The sequence below is a fragment of the Podarcis filfolensis genome (assembly GCF_964270895.1).
Source record: "Podarcis filfolensis genome assembly, chromosome: 8".
Classification (NCBI taxonomy): domain Eukaryota; kingdom Metazoa; phylum Chordata; class Lepidosauria; order Squamata; family Lacertidae; genus Podarcis; species Podarcis filfolensis.
In genome coordinates, this window is record NC_139611.1 from 9,222,293 (window position 1) to 9,242,839 (window position 20,547).

The following is a 20,547-nucleotide window of genomic DNA, read 5'->3' on the forward strand; positions in this document are numbered from 1 at the left end:
CCCATCCCTTACTTTGTTCTCGCATTTTTCTATCACCTGTAAGGCTCCTCCTGTGCTTCCTTGACTCTTATTTGACTGGAAAATAGTGTTTTCCCCTCTGAAGGAGTCAATTGGTTCTGTTGACACAGGTGGGCGGGAACATGGCCACCAGCTTAGTATTCTGCTGAGGTTTTGCTTCTTGAACTCTTTGGTTTCTGGATAGTGGGGGCCTGGAAATGGGGAGGGGGAGGCCAAGCAGGGACGATACGGAGCTGGGGGGGGGGACAAAAAAAAAAGAGGAGAAATCTTCTTAAAATAATTATGGGGAGTCAGGTGAAATAAGTTCTTTGCAAGTGGCACCTGCTTCTTGGCTTGCGGAATAGCCATCCAGCTAATGGGTTCTTAATGGGAAATAACAAAAAATGTGGGGGGGGGGGAGTTAAATTTCAGCTAAAGACCTACCTTCTGAAGTTGTGATGCCCATCTGCTGTAACAGACGCCTACTTGGGCATGCCAGGTCTTTCTGTGTCAGCCTGTGGATAATACCTTCCTCTCCCCCACCCCTTTCTTTCTTTTTACAGGCCTGCAAAGTGCAGCCCCCACCTGGACTCCAGCCCCTTGCTCGGTGTGGGCCCCCAGCATGCCCTTTGTTGGTCTCATCTCACCCACAGCTGAGGAACCTGACCATAGGGGTAAGCCATCCTGCCCCCGCCCCCAGTTTCCTCCCTCACTGTGAGCGTCTTTTTGCAAAGCCTTCTCCTCTGCCCTCCTGTCTTCAGAGGAGCTAGCAAACAACCCCACAGAGCACAAGCCTGTAATGGAAATGGCACCAGCCTTGCCTTGTACTCTTCTCTAGGCTGCCGTCTCTTCAGTGGTGGGTGGGACAGCACCAGCAGAGGGCATACTGGGACTTTGGCCTGAGCTGGATCTGCCCTAGGGCTGCTCTTCGCAGTCCTGTGTAGAGGGGGAGACCAGGTAAGTCCTGCTTGGCCTGTCTTCGTTTTTCTTTTGGCTTGGAGCATTTAGCAGCTCGTGGATGCTCCATCTCAGCCTTGCTGAATGGCAGCTTTCCCCCCCCCTTCTGCATTTTGGAAAGTAACAGCTTTTCACTAACCTTGGTACCTGGTAGCACAGTTAATCGGGTAACAAGTTTTAAAAAATGCATCTTATTTTCAAAAAGGACTTGGGTGAGGTGAAGTAGAAATAGGTACAAATAGCTTAAGAAAAATAGCCAGCTGCTGTGCTGTAAAAGCCACCCCAGATGCCCCAGGAGGAAGGCCTTAATCTAACTGAGTGGCTCAGTTTTCTAACGCTAGAAAAGAATGCAAGGGACATTATGAAAGTGCCGGAGATAGAGGATTGAATTATTGTTGATTGTGGTGCTGATAGGTGAATGCTGGCTGAGGGCTACCACGAAATGGCAGCTCTTACGTCTGACTGCAAAATATTAAACATTCTTGGGTGGTGTTTGGGAATGAGAGGTTGGGAGTGGTGGTTGGGAGTGAGAGGTATGGGGGGGCAGGGGGGCAGAAGCGAAGATCTTGTGTCTCCATCAGACCTGATGTGGCCGGCATCGTGAACTTCACAAGTTTGTGATCTTAGTACAGCTCCTTTGCTGCTTATTCCTGCCCGGACTGGGAAATGATTTTGCTTTGCTCTGGGTTGAGCAGAGACTCCTGCTGGGGGATGTCCATGAAACACTTGTTGAAGTGCCAAAATCAAGGTATCCTGCTGCCTGTTAGAGTATCCCATAATGATCACTGCTTCCCCCAAGATTTGTAGAAAGGGACCTACAGTAGCAGGTGCTACAGCTCAAGCTGCTGGTGTAGAATTTAAGCACATAGAGGAGCTCCTTGCTGCACTTTGGATGTCAAGGGCTGGATTCTCAAAGGAGTTGATGTGGTGCTGGTGCCTGCGTGCAAGCCTTAATTAGTGCAGAACATGTGTGAATGGTGAAACCTCAGGAGGAGCGAGCTGGTGGTTTGCTGCTCTGTCCCACCAGTCAGGCTTCTTGTTGGCACTGTCTCCTCAGCAGCACCGTGGGCCGGTTGGAGCTGCGTCTGGATCACACTGGCCTGTGTACTCTGGTGTGCCTCTCAGGCAAAGTCCTGATTATTTGCTTGGATATGGACCTCATGTTGCAGGATTGGGGCTGTTGTGCTCACTTGCCAGACAGCAGGGGGAAGTGTGTTCTCCAGCACCTTTTAAAAAACCCAAAAAAACCCCACTCTTTCTCTTTCTTCCTCCTCCTACCTTGCCCTCCTTATACGTTTGGTTCTCTTATACCTCAGAAGGTGCAGTATCCTGAAAACTTGGCGTTGTTTATCACAGCCACAGTGAAACATGGTCAGGAAGCCTCAGCCTCAGGTAGCAAAGGAGGGGCTGCTTTTTGTGTGGCAGGGACTGCTTGCCGGCAGCATTCCGTCTTGGTTCATATTCTCTCTGTGGGAAAGGTCTGTAACGCCATCCTTCAGTCCTCAGTGGCATCTCCAGGTAGAACTGAGAGAGTTTCCCTGTCTGAAACCCTGAAGATGGACTTTGTATAAGGCAGTTTGCTACATTCCTATATTCACCTGCATAAATTCCCAAGTAGATGCTAGTGTTGGCAGAGCAGGGTTGCTTTGATGCTGGATGTCCTGTATGTGTTGTTTGAGCCTCTTGGTGTTAAAAGGGACTTAACATTCAAGGGACTGGTTTTTCTCTTAGCTGTTAAACGTTGGACAGCGGAGATCTCAGCCAGGCCAGAGACGGGAGCCCAGGAAGATCATCACGGTTTGTGTCAAAGAGGATGTACACCTGAAGAAAGCTGAGAATGCCTGGAAGCCGAGTCTGAAGCGTGAGACGCAAGCAGAAGACTCTGAGAGCATCAAAACCCAGGTGAGGCAAGAACATGATCCTCCTGGCTGGGCTGCCATGGGGCTGGCCCTTCTCCCCACTTTAACACCCACCCTTAGCTGTAGTGTGATTTGCATGGCTAAGAACAGGGTGGTCCAACGTGCAGCCCATTTGACACCCCCACCTCCCCAGCCCTCGTGCTGCCTTTCCAAGCTGAGCAAGTGATGGGCTGGGCTGGGGGGGGTGCTCTAACAGGGTCCTAGAGTTCTGCCACCTTCTTCCCAAAGCCTGGTTAGTGCTTTCCTGCTTTGGAAGGGGGTGGGAGGGACTCACTTACCCGGCTATGGGAAGGCAGCACAAATTTTGGCCTCGCTCCTCCCCTCTCTCCCCCACCACACATGGGTTCCTTGTTGAAATACGATTGCGGCCCACTTGATATGAAAAGTTGGACCTCCCTGGCTTAAAAGGACAAGTGAGGATACCAGACAACCTACTACCTCTCTGGCAGGTGTATTTTCTCTATGTTATCTACTTGACTGTTTCTGCCTTTCCTTGGGAGGGGGAAAGAAGGGGGATCCCATAGAGGACAGACTTCCTGTGTGGAATATATTTGCGTTCTGAGCTGCCACTGTACAAAGCTTTTGCTGCTCTGGAGTCTGGTTGTTTCAACCTGGCTGTGTCTGAACTTCCCTGTCTGCCTGTCTTCACCTTTCCTTCTGGAGTTTCTGCGAACATGGGTGGAGCTGTTCAAGCTGACCTGGCATGGTTTGGGCATACGACGCAATGAAGCATACATGCCTGGGTACTGAAAGCAGCTGTCTTGGGCCGTTGCTCTCCTAGGCCTTTTGCCTCATTTGAGTTTTGCACCTTAACACCTGCATTTTCCTTTCAGGAGCTATTCCGCAAGGTCCGAAGCATCTTGAATAAGTTGACACCGCAGATGTTCAATCAACTGATGAAGCAAGTGACTGATCTAACTGTGGACACCGAAGAGAGGTTGAAAGGCGTCATCGACCTTGTGTTCGAGAAAGCCATTGATGAACCCAGCTTCTCTGTGGCCTATGCAAACATGTGCAGGTGTCTCGTCACGGTAAGTGTGGTGTGGGAAGTTGGAAGAGGAAAATACCCAGTGGGAGCGGGGGCATGGCAGAGCTCCTGCTTAACATGCAGGATAGCCCAGATTTGATCCCTGCCATCTGCTGTTAAAAGGATGATTTGAAAAGGACCTTATTGGCCTGAGTCTCAGGAGATACTCTGCCATTCAGGGTAGACAATACTGGGCTGAATTGCACTGGTCTGTCATCTGCTGCCTTTTAGACACCAGAACGAAAAGGGGTTTATGGGGAGGTTGTCCTGAAGATGTTTATCTGAACCAGGCTCATGCAGGCAATTAATAATAGCACCTTTCCATAATAGTTCACCTTTGATGTTAAAAGTTTATATATATTATGTATATGTATATATTACTGTGTTGTTTTCAGTATGAATGCTGTGAACCAGCCTGTTTGCTCTAATATGTTTTTATGAATAATGGCCCATAATTTTTTTTATAAATAAAATGATAAAATGCTGGTTAGGAATGCAGCAAGTGATGAGAATGCCCTGTTTTGCCTTGGCCCTTTCGACACGTGCTGCACACAGCTGAAGGTGCCCATGGCGGATAAGCCCGGGAGCTTTGTCAACTTCCGGAAGCTACTCCTGAATCGTTGCCAGAAGGAATTTGAAAAGGACAAAGCTGATGACGATGTCTTTGAGAAGAAGCAGAAGGAGCTGGAAGCTGCCACAACGGTGAGTTTCTGCAGAGCGCCCTCTGTGCGCTCCCAGGAGCAGGGAGCCCAAGACATGGGAGTCCTGTGGTGTTGCTGGCCTGGGAAGCGAGGCCATGGGCTTGTGGTGTGGCAGGCAGCCCTTTCTCACCACCCCTTCCTTCTCTGCCCCTCAGCCAGAGGAGAGGACGCGGCTCCACGATGAACTGGAAGAAGCCAAGGACAAGGCCCGGCGGCGCTCCATTGGCAACATAAAGTTCATTGGGGAGCTCTTCAAGCTGAAGATGCTGACAGAGGCCATCATGCACGACTGTGTGGTGAAGCTGCTGAAGAACCACGACGAGGAGTCCCTTGAGTGCCTCTGCCGCCTCTTGACTACCATTGGCAAAGACTTGGACTTTGAGAAAGCCAAGGTTAGAAGAACCTGGCACCCACACTGAGACCCTTGGTGGCTGTAGCCTTTCCTGTGGGCTGCTAAGTGGCGCTCGTGCTTTCCCCTAGAAGATGGGGCAGTGGGGTTGCTTTGCCCCTTGTGTCATCAGGGAAGAGTGAACACCCAAATCCATCTTCTTTGGTTCTGAAAAGAACTTAAGTGTTCAGAAAAGCTAGATCCATACCCCTTACTGGCCCTTCTTCATACCCACCAGGAGTGGATGGAATGTGAGGCCACTTGGAAAGTGCAGGGGCGGGTGGGTGACTTTTACGTATTTCTACGTAGAAACCTCTTTACTTTTGCCTGGCTGGGATTAGCCCCTGTCCAAAGGTAAGAGTCACCCTCATTGCTCCAGGCCCTGAATGGTTTCCCAGGAGAGGCTGGAAAGGATCCCCTTCCCCATCCCCCGCTGTAAGGCAGTTTTTCATGTTCCTATGAAATATGGTGAGAGCATCTGTGTTTCCTCTAGCCTCGAATGGACCAGTATTTCAATCAAATGGAAAAGATAGTCAAAGAGAGGAAAACCTCTTCCAGAATACGATTCATGCTTCAAGATGTCATAGACCTCAGGCAGGTACGTGTCCAGCAAGGGAAGCAGATGAGTAATTGTCCACAAGAGAAAAGGGGTACTGCTCTCACCTGGCTCTTAGTCTTATCTTGAGAGGGTAGTTCTTGGTTTTTTAAATGGCTGCCAGAGACCATCTTTTGATGATGGGCAGTGGAGCTGCTGTCTCCTGCATCATGGGCTTCTGTCATGGGGTAGCTGTGGTTTTACAGTCGACTTGTGTCACGCTTTTGCGAGCAGTTTTCCCCTCAGTAGAATATCCCACTTCCTCTGTCTGCATCAACCACAACTACCCCACAGTGTGCAGGGGAGAAAGAAGGCCTCATCCGTCCTTTCTTTCCTGTCTTCCACAGTGTAACTGGGTCTCACGGAGGGCAGATCAAGGCCCCAAGACGATAGAGCAGATCCATAAAGAAGCAAAAATTGAAGAACAGGAGGAGCAGCGAAAAGTCCAGCAACTAATGACCAAAGAGAAGAGGAGGCCTGGTAAGTTCCCAGAGTTCCCATCTGATGCTTGACCAGGAGGAGAGAGAAACAAGGGTCCATGTCATGAGAATTGCCTCCGGTGTCTAGATTATAGAGTGCCCTGTCCAGGTTGAATATCTCTTTCTGCCCATATGCCTCAATATATATTGTTAAGCATATTGGGGAGCAACCTCCAGCCATTTGTTCTACTAGCGTGTGCATGGACCATTGCACAGAATAGGCAAATGGTGAAACTGCACAAATAATTTTTTAAAAATCTACCACACAATTGCTTAGGCAGAAATGCAAATTGAAATCCACTCTTCAGCTAGATGCGACAGAGGAAACAGCAGCCTTATTCCCATAGGCTCTCAAGCTTCACTTTACACATACAACTCATCCCAGACCACTTTAGCTACCATATCAGGGATTATAAAAAGTAACTTGTTTGTTTGTTTTGTTTGCAGGTGTTCAGAGGGTAGAGGAGGGTGGCTGGAACACGGTGCAGGGGGCGAAAAATACCCGTGTGCTGGACCCCACCAAGTTCCTTAAAATCACCAAGGTTTGTATGGAGGAAGAATCTCTTTCTGAGAGGAATCCTGAGAGACCAACTCTCCTTTGGTTGGTCATCTCCCACATTCCCAGTCCTCAACATCAGCCTTCCTGAAAGTGGTGCCCTCCCAGACGTTTTGGACTGCAGTTCCCACAGGCTCTAGCTTCACACACCTACAGTAGCTGATGCCAGTGGGAACTGTAGTTCAGAATGCCTGGAGTGTGCCTGGTTGGGGAATCTTGGTTTTTCTTGCTGCCCTGCCCTCCAAGGAAGCTGTTTGTCTATCTGTGCATCTATGCATTTTGAACTGGGAAGTGGGAGAGAGGGTGGCAGTGAGCCGGAGGGTGGGAGGATTTGTTTCCTTCTGTGAAACAGGATTGGGTGGGGCGGTTCCAATCCCCAGCAGGCTCTCCCTGATTTGTGCTCCTGTCTGTGTGTCTTTCAGCCCACAATAGATGAGAAGATCCAGCTTGTGCCTAAAGCCCAGTTGGGCAGCTGGGGAAAAGGCAGCAGTGGGGGAGCCAAGGCCAGTGAGATTGGTGAGTGTGGAGGCCCCCCACCCTGCGTTTTGCTCTGTGCACCCTGAAAAGTGCTGGCTGTTGCTGTTCCTCGTCAAATACATCTCCTTGTCATTTCTCCTTTTTTGGAATTTCCAGTCTTGGCCTACTTCCTGTTATGAATGGGCTGTGCAAACTCCATATTCAGTGCTAGCCCTCCTCTTGGTACACCCACTAAAGTTAAATGGTTACAACTATCTTAGGTTCATTAAATTCAGTGGATTTACTTTGGGAAGGACTTAGCGTGATATAACTCCCATGTTCTACTTCTTCTTTTTCTTAAACATTCAAATATTTCACCAAAGTAACTGAATTGGTGGATCAAACCAGTGCTTGATCCGTTTCGGACTGTAGTGCTGCAACAGTCTGTAGACAATACACAGTCGGAAACCGATCAAGAGCTAAGAATAGCATGATTAAGTTAGCTAGAGAGTCTCCTGAAAGAGCCGGTTTTTGCTTGGCTCCAGAAAGAGCTCAGTGTGGGAGCTTGGCAAATATCTTTGGGGAGTCCACACCACAGTGCTGACGTCTCTACTGCAAAGACTCTGCCCTCATTGGATGATTGCTGAGTTTCACTCAGTATCAGTGCCTGGAAGAAGAAGAAATCAGAGCAAATTATCATAGCATCCATGACAGATGGCCATCCAACCTCTGCTTAAAAACCTCCACTGAAGGAGAGTCCAGAACCTCCCAAGGGAGTCTGTTCCACTGTCGAACAGCTTTAACTGTCAGAGGTTTTTCCTGGTGTTTAGTCAGAATCTCCTTTCTTGTCATTTGGAATCCATTGGTTTGGGTTCTGTCCTTCGGATCCAGCAGAAAACAAGCTGAATCCAACTTCCATTTGACTGCCCTTCAGATATTTAAAGATAGCTATCTCCTCTCAATCTCTTCCAGGCTAAACATACCCAACTTCCTCAACTGTTCCTCATAAGGCTTGGTTTCTAGGGAAGGATTTGGTCCTTAGGGGACACCCAAGCCAGTTAAGGCTTTAAAGGGTTTCCTGTATCTGTAGGTGACCCATCTCTCTGCAAAAACCCTCTGCCCTGAAGGTTGAAAGAGATCATCAAGGCATCCACTTGACACAGTTAAACTTGTGCTGGGTTTAAGAGCTTCTGGGCCTCTGGCTGATGGGTTTCCTGGAGCCCTTGAGGCAGCTGTTACTCTCCCCAACATCCTCTTGCAGATTCCTTACGACCAAGTGCCACTAGTTTGAACCGATTCTCTGCACTGCAGCCTCCCGCATCATCTGTGTCTGCCTCAGCCACATCCGCAGAGTTGGACTCTCGCAGGGCCTTAACTAGGTAAGTCTCAGGCCACCCATGGGTGCTTCTCTCCCACTTCATTTAGTAGTAGTAGTAGTAGTAGTAGTAGTAGTAGTAGTAGTAATTGCCTTGAATGAAGTGTTCTATGTGATTAAACTGACTTCTGTCCACGTAATGAAATGTGGGGGGAAAGCAGAGATTTAATTGCCTCTCCGATAAACCTCTTCCGCTTTTAGCGCTTGATGTCTGTGTTTACTATCACTTGAAAGCTAATTGGCACATAGCCGAGTTGGGGGTTAATTTTTTTTCAAGCAGTGAGTGAGTAAGGAATTTTCCTGAGAAATGTCTTTGCTCCCACAGTCGGGGGAGCACAGGCAGGGAGAAGAACGACAAGCTGCTCCCCTCTCCAGCCTCACGACCCAACACCTTCTTGCGGGTCAGCAGCAGCAAGGAGCAGCTCTTGGACAACCAGGCTCAGGAAGAACAGCGGCGGGAGATGCTGGAGACTGTGAAGCAGCTGACAGGGGGGCTGGAGAGCGACTGGAACAGCACAGAGGCAGAGAGGAGCAAGGCCAAGGAAACTGGTGAGCTTTTCCTCTTCCTCCTCCAAGTTGGGGCTTCTGAACTCTGGGCTGTCCTTCCTGCTGGATGAGCAGAAACATTTTGTGACTGATTTGGTTGGTGCTAATTTATGTCCTGCGGGGACGCGGGTGGCACTGTGGGTAAAACCTCAGCGCCTAGGACTTGCCGATCGCATGGTCGGCAGTTCGAATCCCCGCGGCGGGGTGCGCTCCCGTCGTTCGGTCCCAGCCCCTGCCAACCTAGCAGTTCGAAAGCACCCCCGGGTGCAAGTAGAGAAATAGGGATCGCTTACCAGCGGGAAGGTAAACGGCGTTCTGTGTGCTGCGCTGGCTCGCCAGATGCAGCTTGTCACGCTGGCCACGTGACCCGGAAGTGTCTGCGGACAGCGCTGGCTCCCGGTCTCTAGAGTGAGATGAGCGCACAACCCTAGAGTCTGTCAAGACTGGCCCGTACGGGCAGGGGTACCTTTACCTTTAATTTATGTCCATTCCCTCTTGAGCTCATAGCATTATTTCATCCACGTTCATTTGTTGCCCCTTCTGAGTCAAAATGGTGGTGATCTAAAGCGAGGTATTCTGTGCAGATCTCTCTCTGGGATGAATTACACCACAAATCCTAGAGTGTGTAGCTGCATGTAGGACTTACGAAGAATGGCAGGACACAACCTAAGGACTTGTCTGTAATGACAATGGCATTGTGCATGGGAAAAATGCCTCTCTGGCATTGCATTGAAGTAAGCCTTCTACATTTCCTGCCTCTTTCTCTCCCTCTCCCCTTACCCATTCAACTGTCTTAACAGCCAAGCCTGAAATTTCCACATCCCCAGCCCAAGAAAAACCTGCATTGTCAGAAGAGGAAATAGAGAGAAAGTGCAAATCGATCATTGACGAGTTCTTGCACATAAACGATTATAAGGTAAGGAGAGCTGTGGCCCATCGTGACGTGCATTGGAGTTTTCTCTTGGGGCGGAGGGCTTAAGCATTTAAAAGCCACCCTTTCCGAGGTCTGGCTTTGTGGCCGCTGATCTTGCAATATCAGTGCAGAGAGCAAGAAGGACCTTTATGAAGGTCAGCTGAGCAGCTTTTGCACAAGGAAAGTCTCTTAGCCCACGGACTACAGAGAAACCTCCCTTTCTATTGTCTGGACAGGAAGCGATGCAGTGCGTGGAGGAGCTGAGCATACCGGGAGTGCTGCCTGTGTTTGTGCAGGTGGGCGTGGAATCAACCCTGGAGCGGAGTCAGATCACCAGAGACCACATGGGCCAGTTGCTGTATCAGCTGGTGCAGTCGGAGAAGCTCAGCAAGCAGGACTTTTTCAAGGGGTTGGTAGTCTGCCAGGGAAGGAAGCAAGATCTCTGGGTATTTTTTCTTTCTTTCATGGGTGCTCACTACAAACAGTTACATTTGGGCTGGATGCAGAGAGTGACCAGCTGCCTCCCAGACGGAATGTGCCTTGAGCAACTCTGCTTCCCTCCTTAGGTTTGCGGACACCTTGGAGACGGCAGACGACATGGCCATCGATATACCCCACATATGGTTATACCTGGCTGAGTTGGTGACGCCTATGTTGAAAGAAGGAGGAATCTCTATGAGAGAACTTCTGACGTAAGCTGCACTCTTTCTCCGTTAGCCGTAGGGTGATGCTTGCACCGGCTGCCCTTGGAACTCCTTGCATAGATAAGGTCAAGCTAGCCACAGTCAACCGCAGTGACCTATGCGAGACCTGTTGCTTGCTACAAACTATATTGTTATTGCCTTGGGGCAGTGAATTTCCACACCCAGGTTAAGCCAGATTTAAACCCCTCATGGGCCTAATTTGTCACGTGTACAGGGCCCACCAGTTAAAATGACGTCAGGCAATGTTTCTTTTTGAAGGCACACTCCCAGATCACGAAGGGATTTGCACAGACCTCAGCTAAAACAGGGGCTTTCACAGAGATTTCAGTGTAAACCCATCATGAGTCTGGAGCAAGGTGTGCTTCAGCTGTTGGACAGTGGGGACATGCCTTACCTCCAGCAAAGGAATGCTTAAGAGCTCATTTTAAGCCACACTAGCACTAGTCCCACACCTGATGTCTCATATGATGGCAGGTGAGTGCAGTTTACCAGAAACAGTCTGGCAAGCTAAATAGGGTTTCCGAGCAGGCCAGAGGCTTGCCACCCCTGCCTTAAGGGCTGAACCAGCAGAGGGTGGCAACTCCCCAAATATCCTACCTGTCAAACTTGTCTGCTGTGGTCTCCCTCCAGCTCCAGAACAGAGTTGCTTCTGTGGTCGGAGATTCAAGTAGAACTTAGTGAAGGCCAGAGCCCTCACCCCCCTTCATGGTGGCCTTTCACCATGTGCTAGTTGCCTGTCAGGTGGCAAAGCTTACACTGCTCTCTTGCTCTCTCCTGTTGCAGAGAATTTAGCAAACCCTTGCTCCCTGTGGGAAGAGCCGGCATCTTGCTTTCCGAAATATTGCACCTTCTATGCAAACAAATGGTAAGTGTTCCAGGCCACTTGCAGATCTGGATGTGTCTGTGCAAAGGGAATCTGTAGTGTATTGAAAAACGTCAAGAAGCCTGCCCAAGATTCCCAAGTCAGTGAGTTGCATTCACCTTTTGCCTGAAAAGGCTTTGAAGCTGCCTTTAGTTGATCAGGAGCAGGAATCACAAAGGACAGCCTCATTCTGAAGATGCTTCGAATTCAGAGATGTTCCCAGTTGCTGACCCAACCTGAGCAGGCCTCTACCCTAAAAAGGGTGGCACTTTCATGGCCCCACTGATTGCTGAATCCCGTTGACCCCACAGCAGCATTGGATTGAACCCTCCTGTTGGAAAAGAGCATCCTAAAGTCGGGATATTGAATGTGATACTTTGCACTCACCCAGGTTTCCCCCTCACCCCCGAAAAGGAACTGTTATGGTGGGGTTGGAGGTTGTGTTGAACACCATGGCTGTTTTGGGTCTCCCTGCTCTCCTCTCTTTGATTTTTCAAATTCCTTCTGTGTTCTAGAGCCATAAGAAAGTGGCAGCCTTATGGAGGGAGGCTGGCCTCAGTTGGAAAGACTTCTTACCTGAAGAGGAAGATGTCCACACCTTTCTCATGGAGCAGGTGAGTTGGGAGCCAGAGCAGGGTCACTCTGACCTTTTGGTCACTCTGTTCACTTCTGATAGGGGGAGGTTTGACTAGATGCTATGTTGTCCCTTCTGACCCTTGAGGTGGGACCAGCCTCCACTGCAAAAGGTCTTTAACCCTTTGGAAGAATAGATAGTTAAGCCCTACTTCAGGGTGTTCACTGGCGTGGGACCCTGCATGTCACGCCAAACTAAAGCCATTCTCTCTTCTCTTGTAACACTGCAGAAGTTGGACTTCACAGAGACTGACAGTTCCAGTTCCTCAGAAGCACTTTCAAAGAAGGAGCTCTCTGCTGAAGAGTTGAACAAACAGCTGGAGAAACTCATTATCGAGGACAAGGCGAATGATGAGCAGATCTTTGATTGGGTAGAGGTACAAAGCCCAAGTCCATCTATGCCCGTACACTAATAAGTTAAGAGTTATTTGAACCCATCTGTTACAGTTCCTGGAGCCTGGGCTCTTGGAAAGAGCAGCTCTCAGGAGTGGGCTCTTGGTTCTTACAGAATCACGGGGTTGGGAGCATTTCACCACAGCCCTCACCTGTCTCCACACTGCTTTCCTGACCCTCACTTTCAGCAGAGTCTGGTTTCGCCCCTGGGGATTGCTGCTTGTCACCAGAACACAATTTTGCTCGCTTAGAGGGCTGCATTGTAGGGCTAGAGAGAAATTATTGCTTTTACAGATGCCAGAGGGTTTTGATCTGTAGCACTGAGTTCCATCCTAGAATGCCTTTTTTATGTGACTCTCCAGCAACAGACTTTTTTCTGCTGAATAAATAACACCGTAGAAGGCAGAATTGGGGGAGAGAATATAAGCCATTTTCCTGCTCCCAGGAGCACTTTGGGGTGAGCTGATCTGGTAGGAAGCACTTTAATGAGTGAGCTTATAAGATTCCTTCATCAGCGAGTTCTTCAGACGAGGTGCTGTGATGCAACCCGTGGGCTTTTTTGACTTCTGCAAATACTCTTGATTTCAGGCTAATCTAGACGAGAGCCAGATGAGTTCACCTACATTCCTTAGAGCTTTAATGACAGCAGTTTGTAAAGCCGCTATTATAGGTGAGTAATGTTCATCCAGAAGTTTTAGACATGAAGCCATCAGTATCTTTCCTCTGTTTTGCATGGAATTTGAATTCTTCGCCACAGTCTCTTTTTAAGCATGCGCTCTGCATGAAATGTCCCACAGATAATGAGCGACCAGAACAGGTCATGTTAATGTGTCTTCCATCCCAGGGATTTCTGGGATTCTCCAGATCCATTTTTTCTGTGAATCCAATCCATATCATTTGGAAGCATACTATGGTTGGAAGAAGAGAAATCACCTACCTTATTACCGTTTCCACCAGTTGTTTTATATCCTGAGTTGTTCCATTAGAAAACATCAAGTGATAACTGTTCCAATGGCAGTTCTTCATTTTGAGGGTGTGTGTAAGGAGATCTTTGAATTCTAGCCAGCAGTGGCCCCCATGGATTTGGGGCAGGGGTGCCAGTGAGAGTGTTGCCTTTTTGCCTTCCAGTTTCTGTGCATTAAACCTTTTTGTGCTTTTGTAGTGTAGCTGAATGGGGATTTAGTTGGCTAAAGTCCATACTTGTGGCCACTTCAGAAGTTCAGTAAAACTGTGAGGGGAGAGGAGAACATTAACACACCAGCTAATGAGTCCCTGCATATAGAAAACAAGTGTGTCAGGTTTCTGTCCTGACATGCTAGCTTTCTATGTGCAGAGATATTGGGGGGAGGGATATGGAAGAGCATTCCACAATGTGAACCCCACTCCTGTAGTGTGAAGGGGTACCACCCAGTGAGAGTCAAGCCTAAATATTTTTAGATCCCAGATACAGGTAGTGATGTATTCCATCTTTTATATTTTTGGTACCTAAAATTGCAGGAGGTAGGATGAAGTGACACAGCCTCTTTCTTTCAAAGCTTCTAATTTTTGGAAGATGAGCTGGTGAAATAAACCTTTCCAATTGCATAAGCAGTCCAGACGTTGAAGAATGTTTAATTTCTGCTGCTGCTATCCCTTTTGCCTTGAATTGAGATTTGTCTGTGAAGACAGAGGATAGATAAGAGTTGCCTGCCTTCCTCCTTCCTGGCCAGCTTTTAACCAAATGCTGACATTGAATCTCTTCTCTTTTCTAGTGGACAGTTCTAGCTTGCGAGTGGACACTGCTGTTATCAAGCAGAGAGTGCCGATCTTACTTAAGTACCTAGACGCGGACACAGAGAAGGAACTACAAGCACTTTACGCACTACAAGCATCAATAGTAAAACTTGATCAACCTCCGAGTAAGTGTACTCAGGGTCAGAGTGGTCTTTGGGCCTTGGTCCCTTGAATTGGGCTTGTGTAAAATAGGACAGAACATGATGTGCTGTCACTGGCTGTAGGGCCGTTTGCTGGTACCCCAAAGCCAATTTATACTAGATTTTCTTGGGGTGCATCATTTTGCTTTTGTTCAGGATGAATAAGGGCCACAGAAAATCCTCCTGAGTTTGAATGTGGCTCCCAGTCAGCAACCAAAAGAGGCAGCCCTCTGTTTCCAGTTTCTCTGTTTCCAGTCCTATTACCCTTGTCATCCAGAGAAATGGAGGAAATGTCAAGTATATAGCAATTTCTCCTCAGTTTTATATCATCCACATATTATTTATCTATCTATCTATCTGAAAGTTTTTTGCAGTGTTGGGAGCCTGGATTCTAAACCTGCCCTGATGCAGGATGTTCCTCCAGCTTAGCCACACCATCTGAACAAAAACCTACCCACTGTGGAGCCCTAGAAAGGCCTCTCACCTGGGAGAGCCCTCTGAGCTCTGAAGAGCAATGATATTTGTGTTTCATTGGCTCCCTGACTGAGGAAGGACTAAAAGGGGTCAGACAGAGTAAATTTATAAAATATAAGTGGAGGGTTGGGTTGAAGGATCAGCACACTGCAATTCACATTTTGAACTGAGCTTGCTAGCCAGTCGTGTCTGCTTTGGTTGCTGTCCAGGGGGGAGTGTTCACCTCTTCCTTTCCTTCCCCCACAGATTTGTTACGGATGTTTTTTGATTGCCTGTATGATGAGGAGGTGATATCAGAGGATGCCTTCTACAAGTGGGAAAGCAGCAAAGACCCTGCGGAACAGAACGGGAAAGGCGTAGCATTAAAATCGGTCACGGCATTCTTCACGTGGCTACGAGAAGCCGAAGAGGAGTCGGAGGATAATTGAAACTGAATTACAAAAAAAAAAAAACTCAAAAAAAACACAAAAAAAACAATTTAAGTATTTTTTTAAAAAAAGTTTCACGTCTTCGCCAATCACAGTGCAGCAAGGCCAATTCTCGCGCAGAGCCCCCCCCTTCCCCCACATGTGCACGAGTGGGAGAGGAGACAAAAAAACCCGATATAAACGCAAAGGCGATCATGGAGGACAAAAAGTACTTGAAAATTCAAGTCCACTTCAAACCTGAGGGCAGGAGCACTAAACCAAAATACATCTATTTATAGAAAAATATTTTCTGTTTTAATCTTTTATTTTTCCTTTTTAAACAAGGACTCCTACTTTAAAAAGAAACAAATCTCTTTAGACAAAAAGTGAGAACTTTAATTTATTATTTTAAGAACTGCAAATGTCAGTGTAATTTTTAAATTTGCAGTTTCTGTAGCAAATTGTATAATAGACAAAAAAAAACAGATAAATAAATTTCCCTCCCTTTTCAGAGCCACCTCAGTTTTGTTTCAAAGCACGGTATCTGTGTATTAAATTCTAAAGGGGTTTGGGAATGAACTAGGATGAGGGAGATGAACTTTTTTTAAAAAAAGGGAAAAAAATCATCAATTTTTTTCCGCCTGCCTCTCAGCTTGCTTTCCACAATTTAAAAAAATCAAAAGCAACAAAGCATAACCTTGGAGCTGAAGGAAAACCGCGTTTGAGAAAACGGCTGTGGACCAGACTGCTTGGAAAAATAACTTGCTCAAAGCAAAACAGTGCTATCCTGGAGGAAGAAGAAAAAAGAAGCAGCAAAAAGTACTAGTGATACTTTCAGAACCTTTAGAGCAACTTTAAGGCTTGTAAATACATAGAACAAATATTTAAAAAAAGAAAGAAATTGACTCGATACTATTTCTTTTCACTTTCAAAATATAAAGAACAAAATAAAGACAAACCTTGCAAGTTTAAAAGCACAAGAAAGTGGCTTCTTTTGATGGCAGCTTTGAAGGTGCCTGGCCCCCTCAAGCCATGGCATGCTGCCTCCCTCGGAGGGGGGGCATTAACATTCCTGACCTGAACTGCCCCCGTGACCTGTTTGCCCAAATCTATTGGGCAAGCAGGGAGGGAGGAAGTTAAAGGAGTAAATAAAGAGGAGGTGGGTCACTCTTTGGGAAAGGTTTTGTTACGGATGGATGGATTTTCTGTGCGGCATGCCAAAGTGTGTTCACCAACCTTTGCACTCTGCTGCAGGTGATTTACAGTGTGCAGAAAGGGTCAGTACGGCTGCAGCTTCCTTGTGAGCATTATCCTCCAATAAGGTGCTTATTAAATCTCTTTCACCTCCCGCCTGCCCTTAAGGGAGTGTGTTGCTTTCCCTCCCTTTGAGGTGAAAGGAGTGTACATAATGTGGTTAATGGTTCGCGGTGTCAGAATTTCTGCTTGGCCAATTTTATCCGGTTGGGGGGGTGTGCTATGTCCGCACATCCCAATACACCTCCACGAAGCTTTTTCCATTTGTAGATTGTTCTCTGTAAAGCACCTCCTCCATCTGAATAAGTTTGATCTCTGTTGGCCGCCTGAGATAACCAGCTGCTGGCTCTCCCTGTGATGGCTCATCTGCTCTTAAATGAGCCCCCCCCCCCTCAGGCTGCTATTTGCAATTTGTGGAAGTCTAGGATGGCCTCGCCTTGTCATTCCAAAAGAAAATGCAAAATAACCCTTGTTTTACTTCATTTGTTACTGGGTTGCTGTGTTTACATGTGATCACCGGAAACTGAAAACTGTTTTAAGTATTGCTGGGGAGGCTTCTGCAGGAGCAGGCTTTAATCTGATCGTGTTTCAAGGCAAGTCAGGCTGAGGGGGTGCATTTCAAAAGCCTTCTTCTCACTGTACGGTATTTTCCCCCTCTTAATTTTTTTTTTTTTAAACGGTACAGGAACACTGAGCTCTGCTCCTGACCCTGCCTTCTTCAGCCAAGGAGTGACTGGGTCAGGGCCGCTCACCTTTCCATAAGATGAAAATTCTACTGCAGCAGTGGCATAAAGAAGCATTGTTACATCTTCTGTATGGAAAATGGGTGTGATTCAAATTGTTTGCTGCTGAAACTAGTAGTAACAGAAAAGGAGTTGAGAGTTTTTGTCTTTTTCACTGGGAGCTTTGCAGGGTCCCTGTTACTCTTCACGGCATTGTTAGAAATGAAGGCCTGGTTTTCTCTGAGCAAGCAGGTGCCAGTCCCGCTAGCATGTTATTTACTCCAGTAAGGTTGACAACCTTGTCCCTGCCTGGCATTGGTCAGTGTTCTTATGGCAAAGTCAGTGGAGATAAGTAAGTGGGTCCACACTCGCTTCCTTTGAAAGGGAATTGTTCAACCTGTTAAGTACCGTATTTTTCGCTCTATAAGACGCACCAGACCATAAGACGCACCTAGTTTTTGGAGGAGGAAAACAAGAAAAAAAATATTCTGCTTCTGGGATAGCTGTGCAGCCTGCATTCGCTCCATAAGACACACACACATTTCCCCTTGCTTTTTAGGAGGGAAAAAGTGAGTCTTATAGAGCAAAAAATACAGTATTCAAAGGAGTGCCTAGTTGTCGTAGTCCAGAGGTGACTCCAGTAACAAAAATGCCTGGAATAAGGTTCTGTCTCTCCGTTCGCTATCGTAAAGCAAGCTGCGTGGAACTTGGTCACTTCCTCACTCGGATTACTTGGGTTGAAATGTCCCTTTATGAAGCTCTATCAGCAATTGCAATAACAGCCAGTTGAAAGCTTGCAACGGCAACAAAAGGTTTAAGTTCAAAGTCTGACTAAAAGTAAATTAGCTGGAGAGTCCTAGGCTTAGAACTTTGCAACCATCATATAATCTCAAAAGTGTTAGTAGTCATGATTGGAGGGCGGGGGGGGGGTTTCTATGTGTGGGTTTTATTTTTACTTTTCTACCACAGAGGTAATGGGAACAGGTGTAGCAGACTACTATCTACACTGTTTGTGCCATGTTGGAAGGGTAGATGTCATTTTGCACTACATTTTGAGACTACAGAATTATGCCATGTTGTTAGTTGCAGGGTGTGAACTTTTCCTTTGTATGCAAGTAGAACCAAGATACATATTCCTTCTTTTTTTTCTTTTTGGAAGAGATGGTGCACTCGGGTACAACATTACTGTGAATATGTTACTCTTGCTTTTTTATTTCTGCATGCTGTATGGCATTCATTTCCTATCTGTGGATCTGGAAAATAATTAACACTGGTTGGATATCATGGGCAAACATCCCATTTTGCCAGCAGTCTCTGACCATACACCTGAAGCAGTGTGCCCTAGTTCTTAACCCATTCCACAGAAGCACAAGGACTACGGTCAGAAATGAATGCACTTTTACTTGGAACTACTGTGTGTAATTTGAGGAGGGGGTTCTGCTCCCTCATAAGCAGTAAGCCCAAAGTTAGATTTCCAGGCCAAGACTTGCAAAGCCCTGGGGTGGCGTCAGGGAATTTAAAGCGGGGGTACAGGTGCACAGGCTTTCAGCAGGGCCTACAAGCTGACCCAGGCAGCTGCCTTGCAAAGAGTGTCACAGACATTTGCTAATTTTACTATGCTGGCACCTACAGGTCTTCTACATCTACAGCACTTCCTTGGGGATTTCCACACTGTTGCCTTCAGGCAACCCAAGTCCATTGTGTGTGAGAGAGCATTTTGTATCGTTTTTTCCTTTCAACTCCTAGGGGCTGGCAGCCACCTTATTGCAAGAAGCTAAAAAATATAGAAGTTGCTTGTGGTGGCGGTGGCTGTGAAAGGATTTTAATTAAGCCACAGCCACATTCAAACACTTAAGAGCTATTGAACAGTTTGGGTGTTTTAGAAGTGGCACAGTTTGATTCAGCTAAAATGGCACAGCCTCCTGTGGCTCTAGTTTGGTTTTTAGAATTTTACAGCTGAAGGAAGCAGGTCAGAAGAAATGGGAGTATTGATAGAGAAGTGAGCAGAACATGCAAAATTGCAGCCCCAAAGTTATTAATACCAACTGGCTTTAAAGCATGCATTTCTGGGTTTTGGTTTAGCTTAGCAACCATGACTTCTGTGTGTATTGAAAGAGAAAGAAAGAGCAGCTTTGGGTCAGGAAGGTTCGAGTCCTTTTTAAAATGGTTCTATGGAAAGTACTGATGTCAACAGAGCCGTCATAAACAATGGGCTTCTATGCATGTGCACACACACCAAAAGAATCTCACCCTGCCTAACATTCTTCACTAACTCCAGCTTTCTGTTACCATGAAGGTAAAAGCTGCTTCCTTGAGAGCCAGTGTGGTGTAGTGGTTAAGAGCGGTAGTCGCGTAATCTGGGGAACCGGGTTCGCGTCTCTGCTCCTCCACATGCAGCTGCTGGGTGACCTTGGGCCAGTCACACTTCCTTGAAGTCTCTCAGCCCCACTCACCTCACAGAGTGTTTGTTGTGGGGGAGGAAGGGAAAGGAGGATGTTAGCCGCTTTGAGACTCCTGAAGGGGAGTGAAAGGCGGGATATCAAATCCAAACTCCTCTTCTTCTTTACAAATCTTGCTGGGAGCAGGCAGAATTGATCCTCCTTGAGTTTGAACAGGGATGGGGAACCAGTAGCCTTACAGGTGATGTTGCTAGACTCCAAGCTCCCAGCAGGCTCACAGGTCAGGGATGATGGGGGTAGTGCAGTCCCCCTAATCCTGCACTTCATCTTCCAGTTCCTCCAACCTTTCTAATGAAGCAGGCAGGTGGCATTTCTGCATGAAAGTATGGTGGGTTGAGGAAGATTCCCCACAGCTTTTGCAGTTTCAGCAAAATTAAAGCACTCTGGAAGTAGAGGGGAAATTGGCAATTCCTGTTCGGCTAACAAAAGTCATAGATGGTTTCCAAGTAGATTAGAGTAGACTGGCTGGAATAAATGGGCCTGCTCAAGAGAGGAATAGCATTGGATACAGCCCCCTCTTTACAATGGGTCTGCCCCAAACTGCACTAAGCTTATGCCAAATTTCTGGGCTTATCATTTGCTGCCTTTGGCCAGAGAGTGATTTATTTCATTTTTATCTCACCTTTCCTCCATGTGGTGTACATAGTTCTCTCTGTTTTATCCTCACAGCAGTCCTGTGAGATGGGTTAGGCTGAGAGTGAACAACTGGCCCAAGATCACCCACTTGAATGGTGAAAATGGCATGCGCCATCTTGAGCAGAAGCTGGAAAGTAGTGGTGTTGGATGGGGGAACCCTTGTTAATGCCGATTTATTTGT

At 47.3% G+C, this 20,547-nt stretch overlaps 2 protein-coding genes across 51 annotated transcripts in view; one reads left to right on the forward strand and one right to left on the reverse strand.

Annotated features, from left to right (window-relative positions):
* The window catches only part of EIF4G3 (eukaryotic translation initiation factor 4 gamma 3), a 74,853-nt gene extending 58,584 nt beyond the window's left edge, over positions 1–16,269 (forward strand). For 37 of the 50 annotated variants that reach the window (XM_083629173.1, XM_083629195.1, XM_083629184.1 and 34 more), the window contains 20 exons: positions 561–671; positions 2,686–2,856; positions 3,707–3,904; positions 4,456–4,602; positions 4,757–4,993; positions 5,483–5,587; positions 5,932–6,064; positions 6,511–6,605; positions 7,042–7,135; positions 8,337–8,454; positions 8,776–8,999; positions 9,797–9,912; positions 10,146–10,318; positions 10,476–10,601; positions 11,397–11,478; positions 11,991–12,089; positions 12,339–12,485; positions 13,090–13,171; positions 14,253–14,399; positions 15,135–16,269. In XM_083629173.1, coding sequence (XP_083485299.1) covers positions 561–671; positions 2,686–2,856; positions 3,707–3,904; positions 4,456–4,602; positions 4,757–4,993; positions 5,483–5,587; positions 5,932–6,064; positions 6,511–6,605; positions 7,042–7,135; positions 8,337–8,454; positions 8,776–8,999; positions 9,797–9,912; positions 10,146–10,318; positions 10,476–10,601; positions 11,397–11,478; positions 11,991–12,089; positions 12,339–12,485; positions 13,090–13,171; positions 14,253–14,399; positions 15,135–15,316 — 2,787 coding nt within the window. In that variant the 3' untranslated portion in view covers positions 15,317–16,269. The remainder of the gene's footprint in view (positions 1–560; positions 672–2,685; positions 2,857–3,706; positions 3,905–4,455; positions 4,603–4,756; positions 4,994–5,482; positions 5,588–5,931; positions 6,065–6,510; positions 6,606–7,041; positions 7,136–8,336; positions 8,455–8,775; positions 9,000–9,796; positions 9,913–10,145; positions 10,319–10,475; positions 10,602–11,396; positions 11,479–11,990; positions 12,090–12,338; positions 12,486–13,089; positions 13,172–14,252; positions 14,400–15,134) is intronic. The other 13 variants (XM_083629218.1, XM_083629185.1, XM_083629186.1 and 10 more) reach the window with 1 other exon arrangement.
* The window catches only part of FAM131C (family with sequence similarity 131 member C), a 569,848-nt gene that overhangs the window by 214,573 nt on the left and 334,728 nt on the right, over positions 1–20,547 (reverse strand). The gene's annotated exons all lie outside the window — the stretch shown is intronic.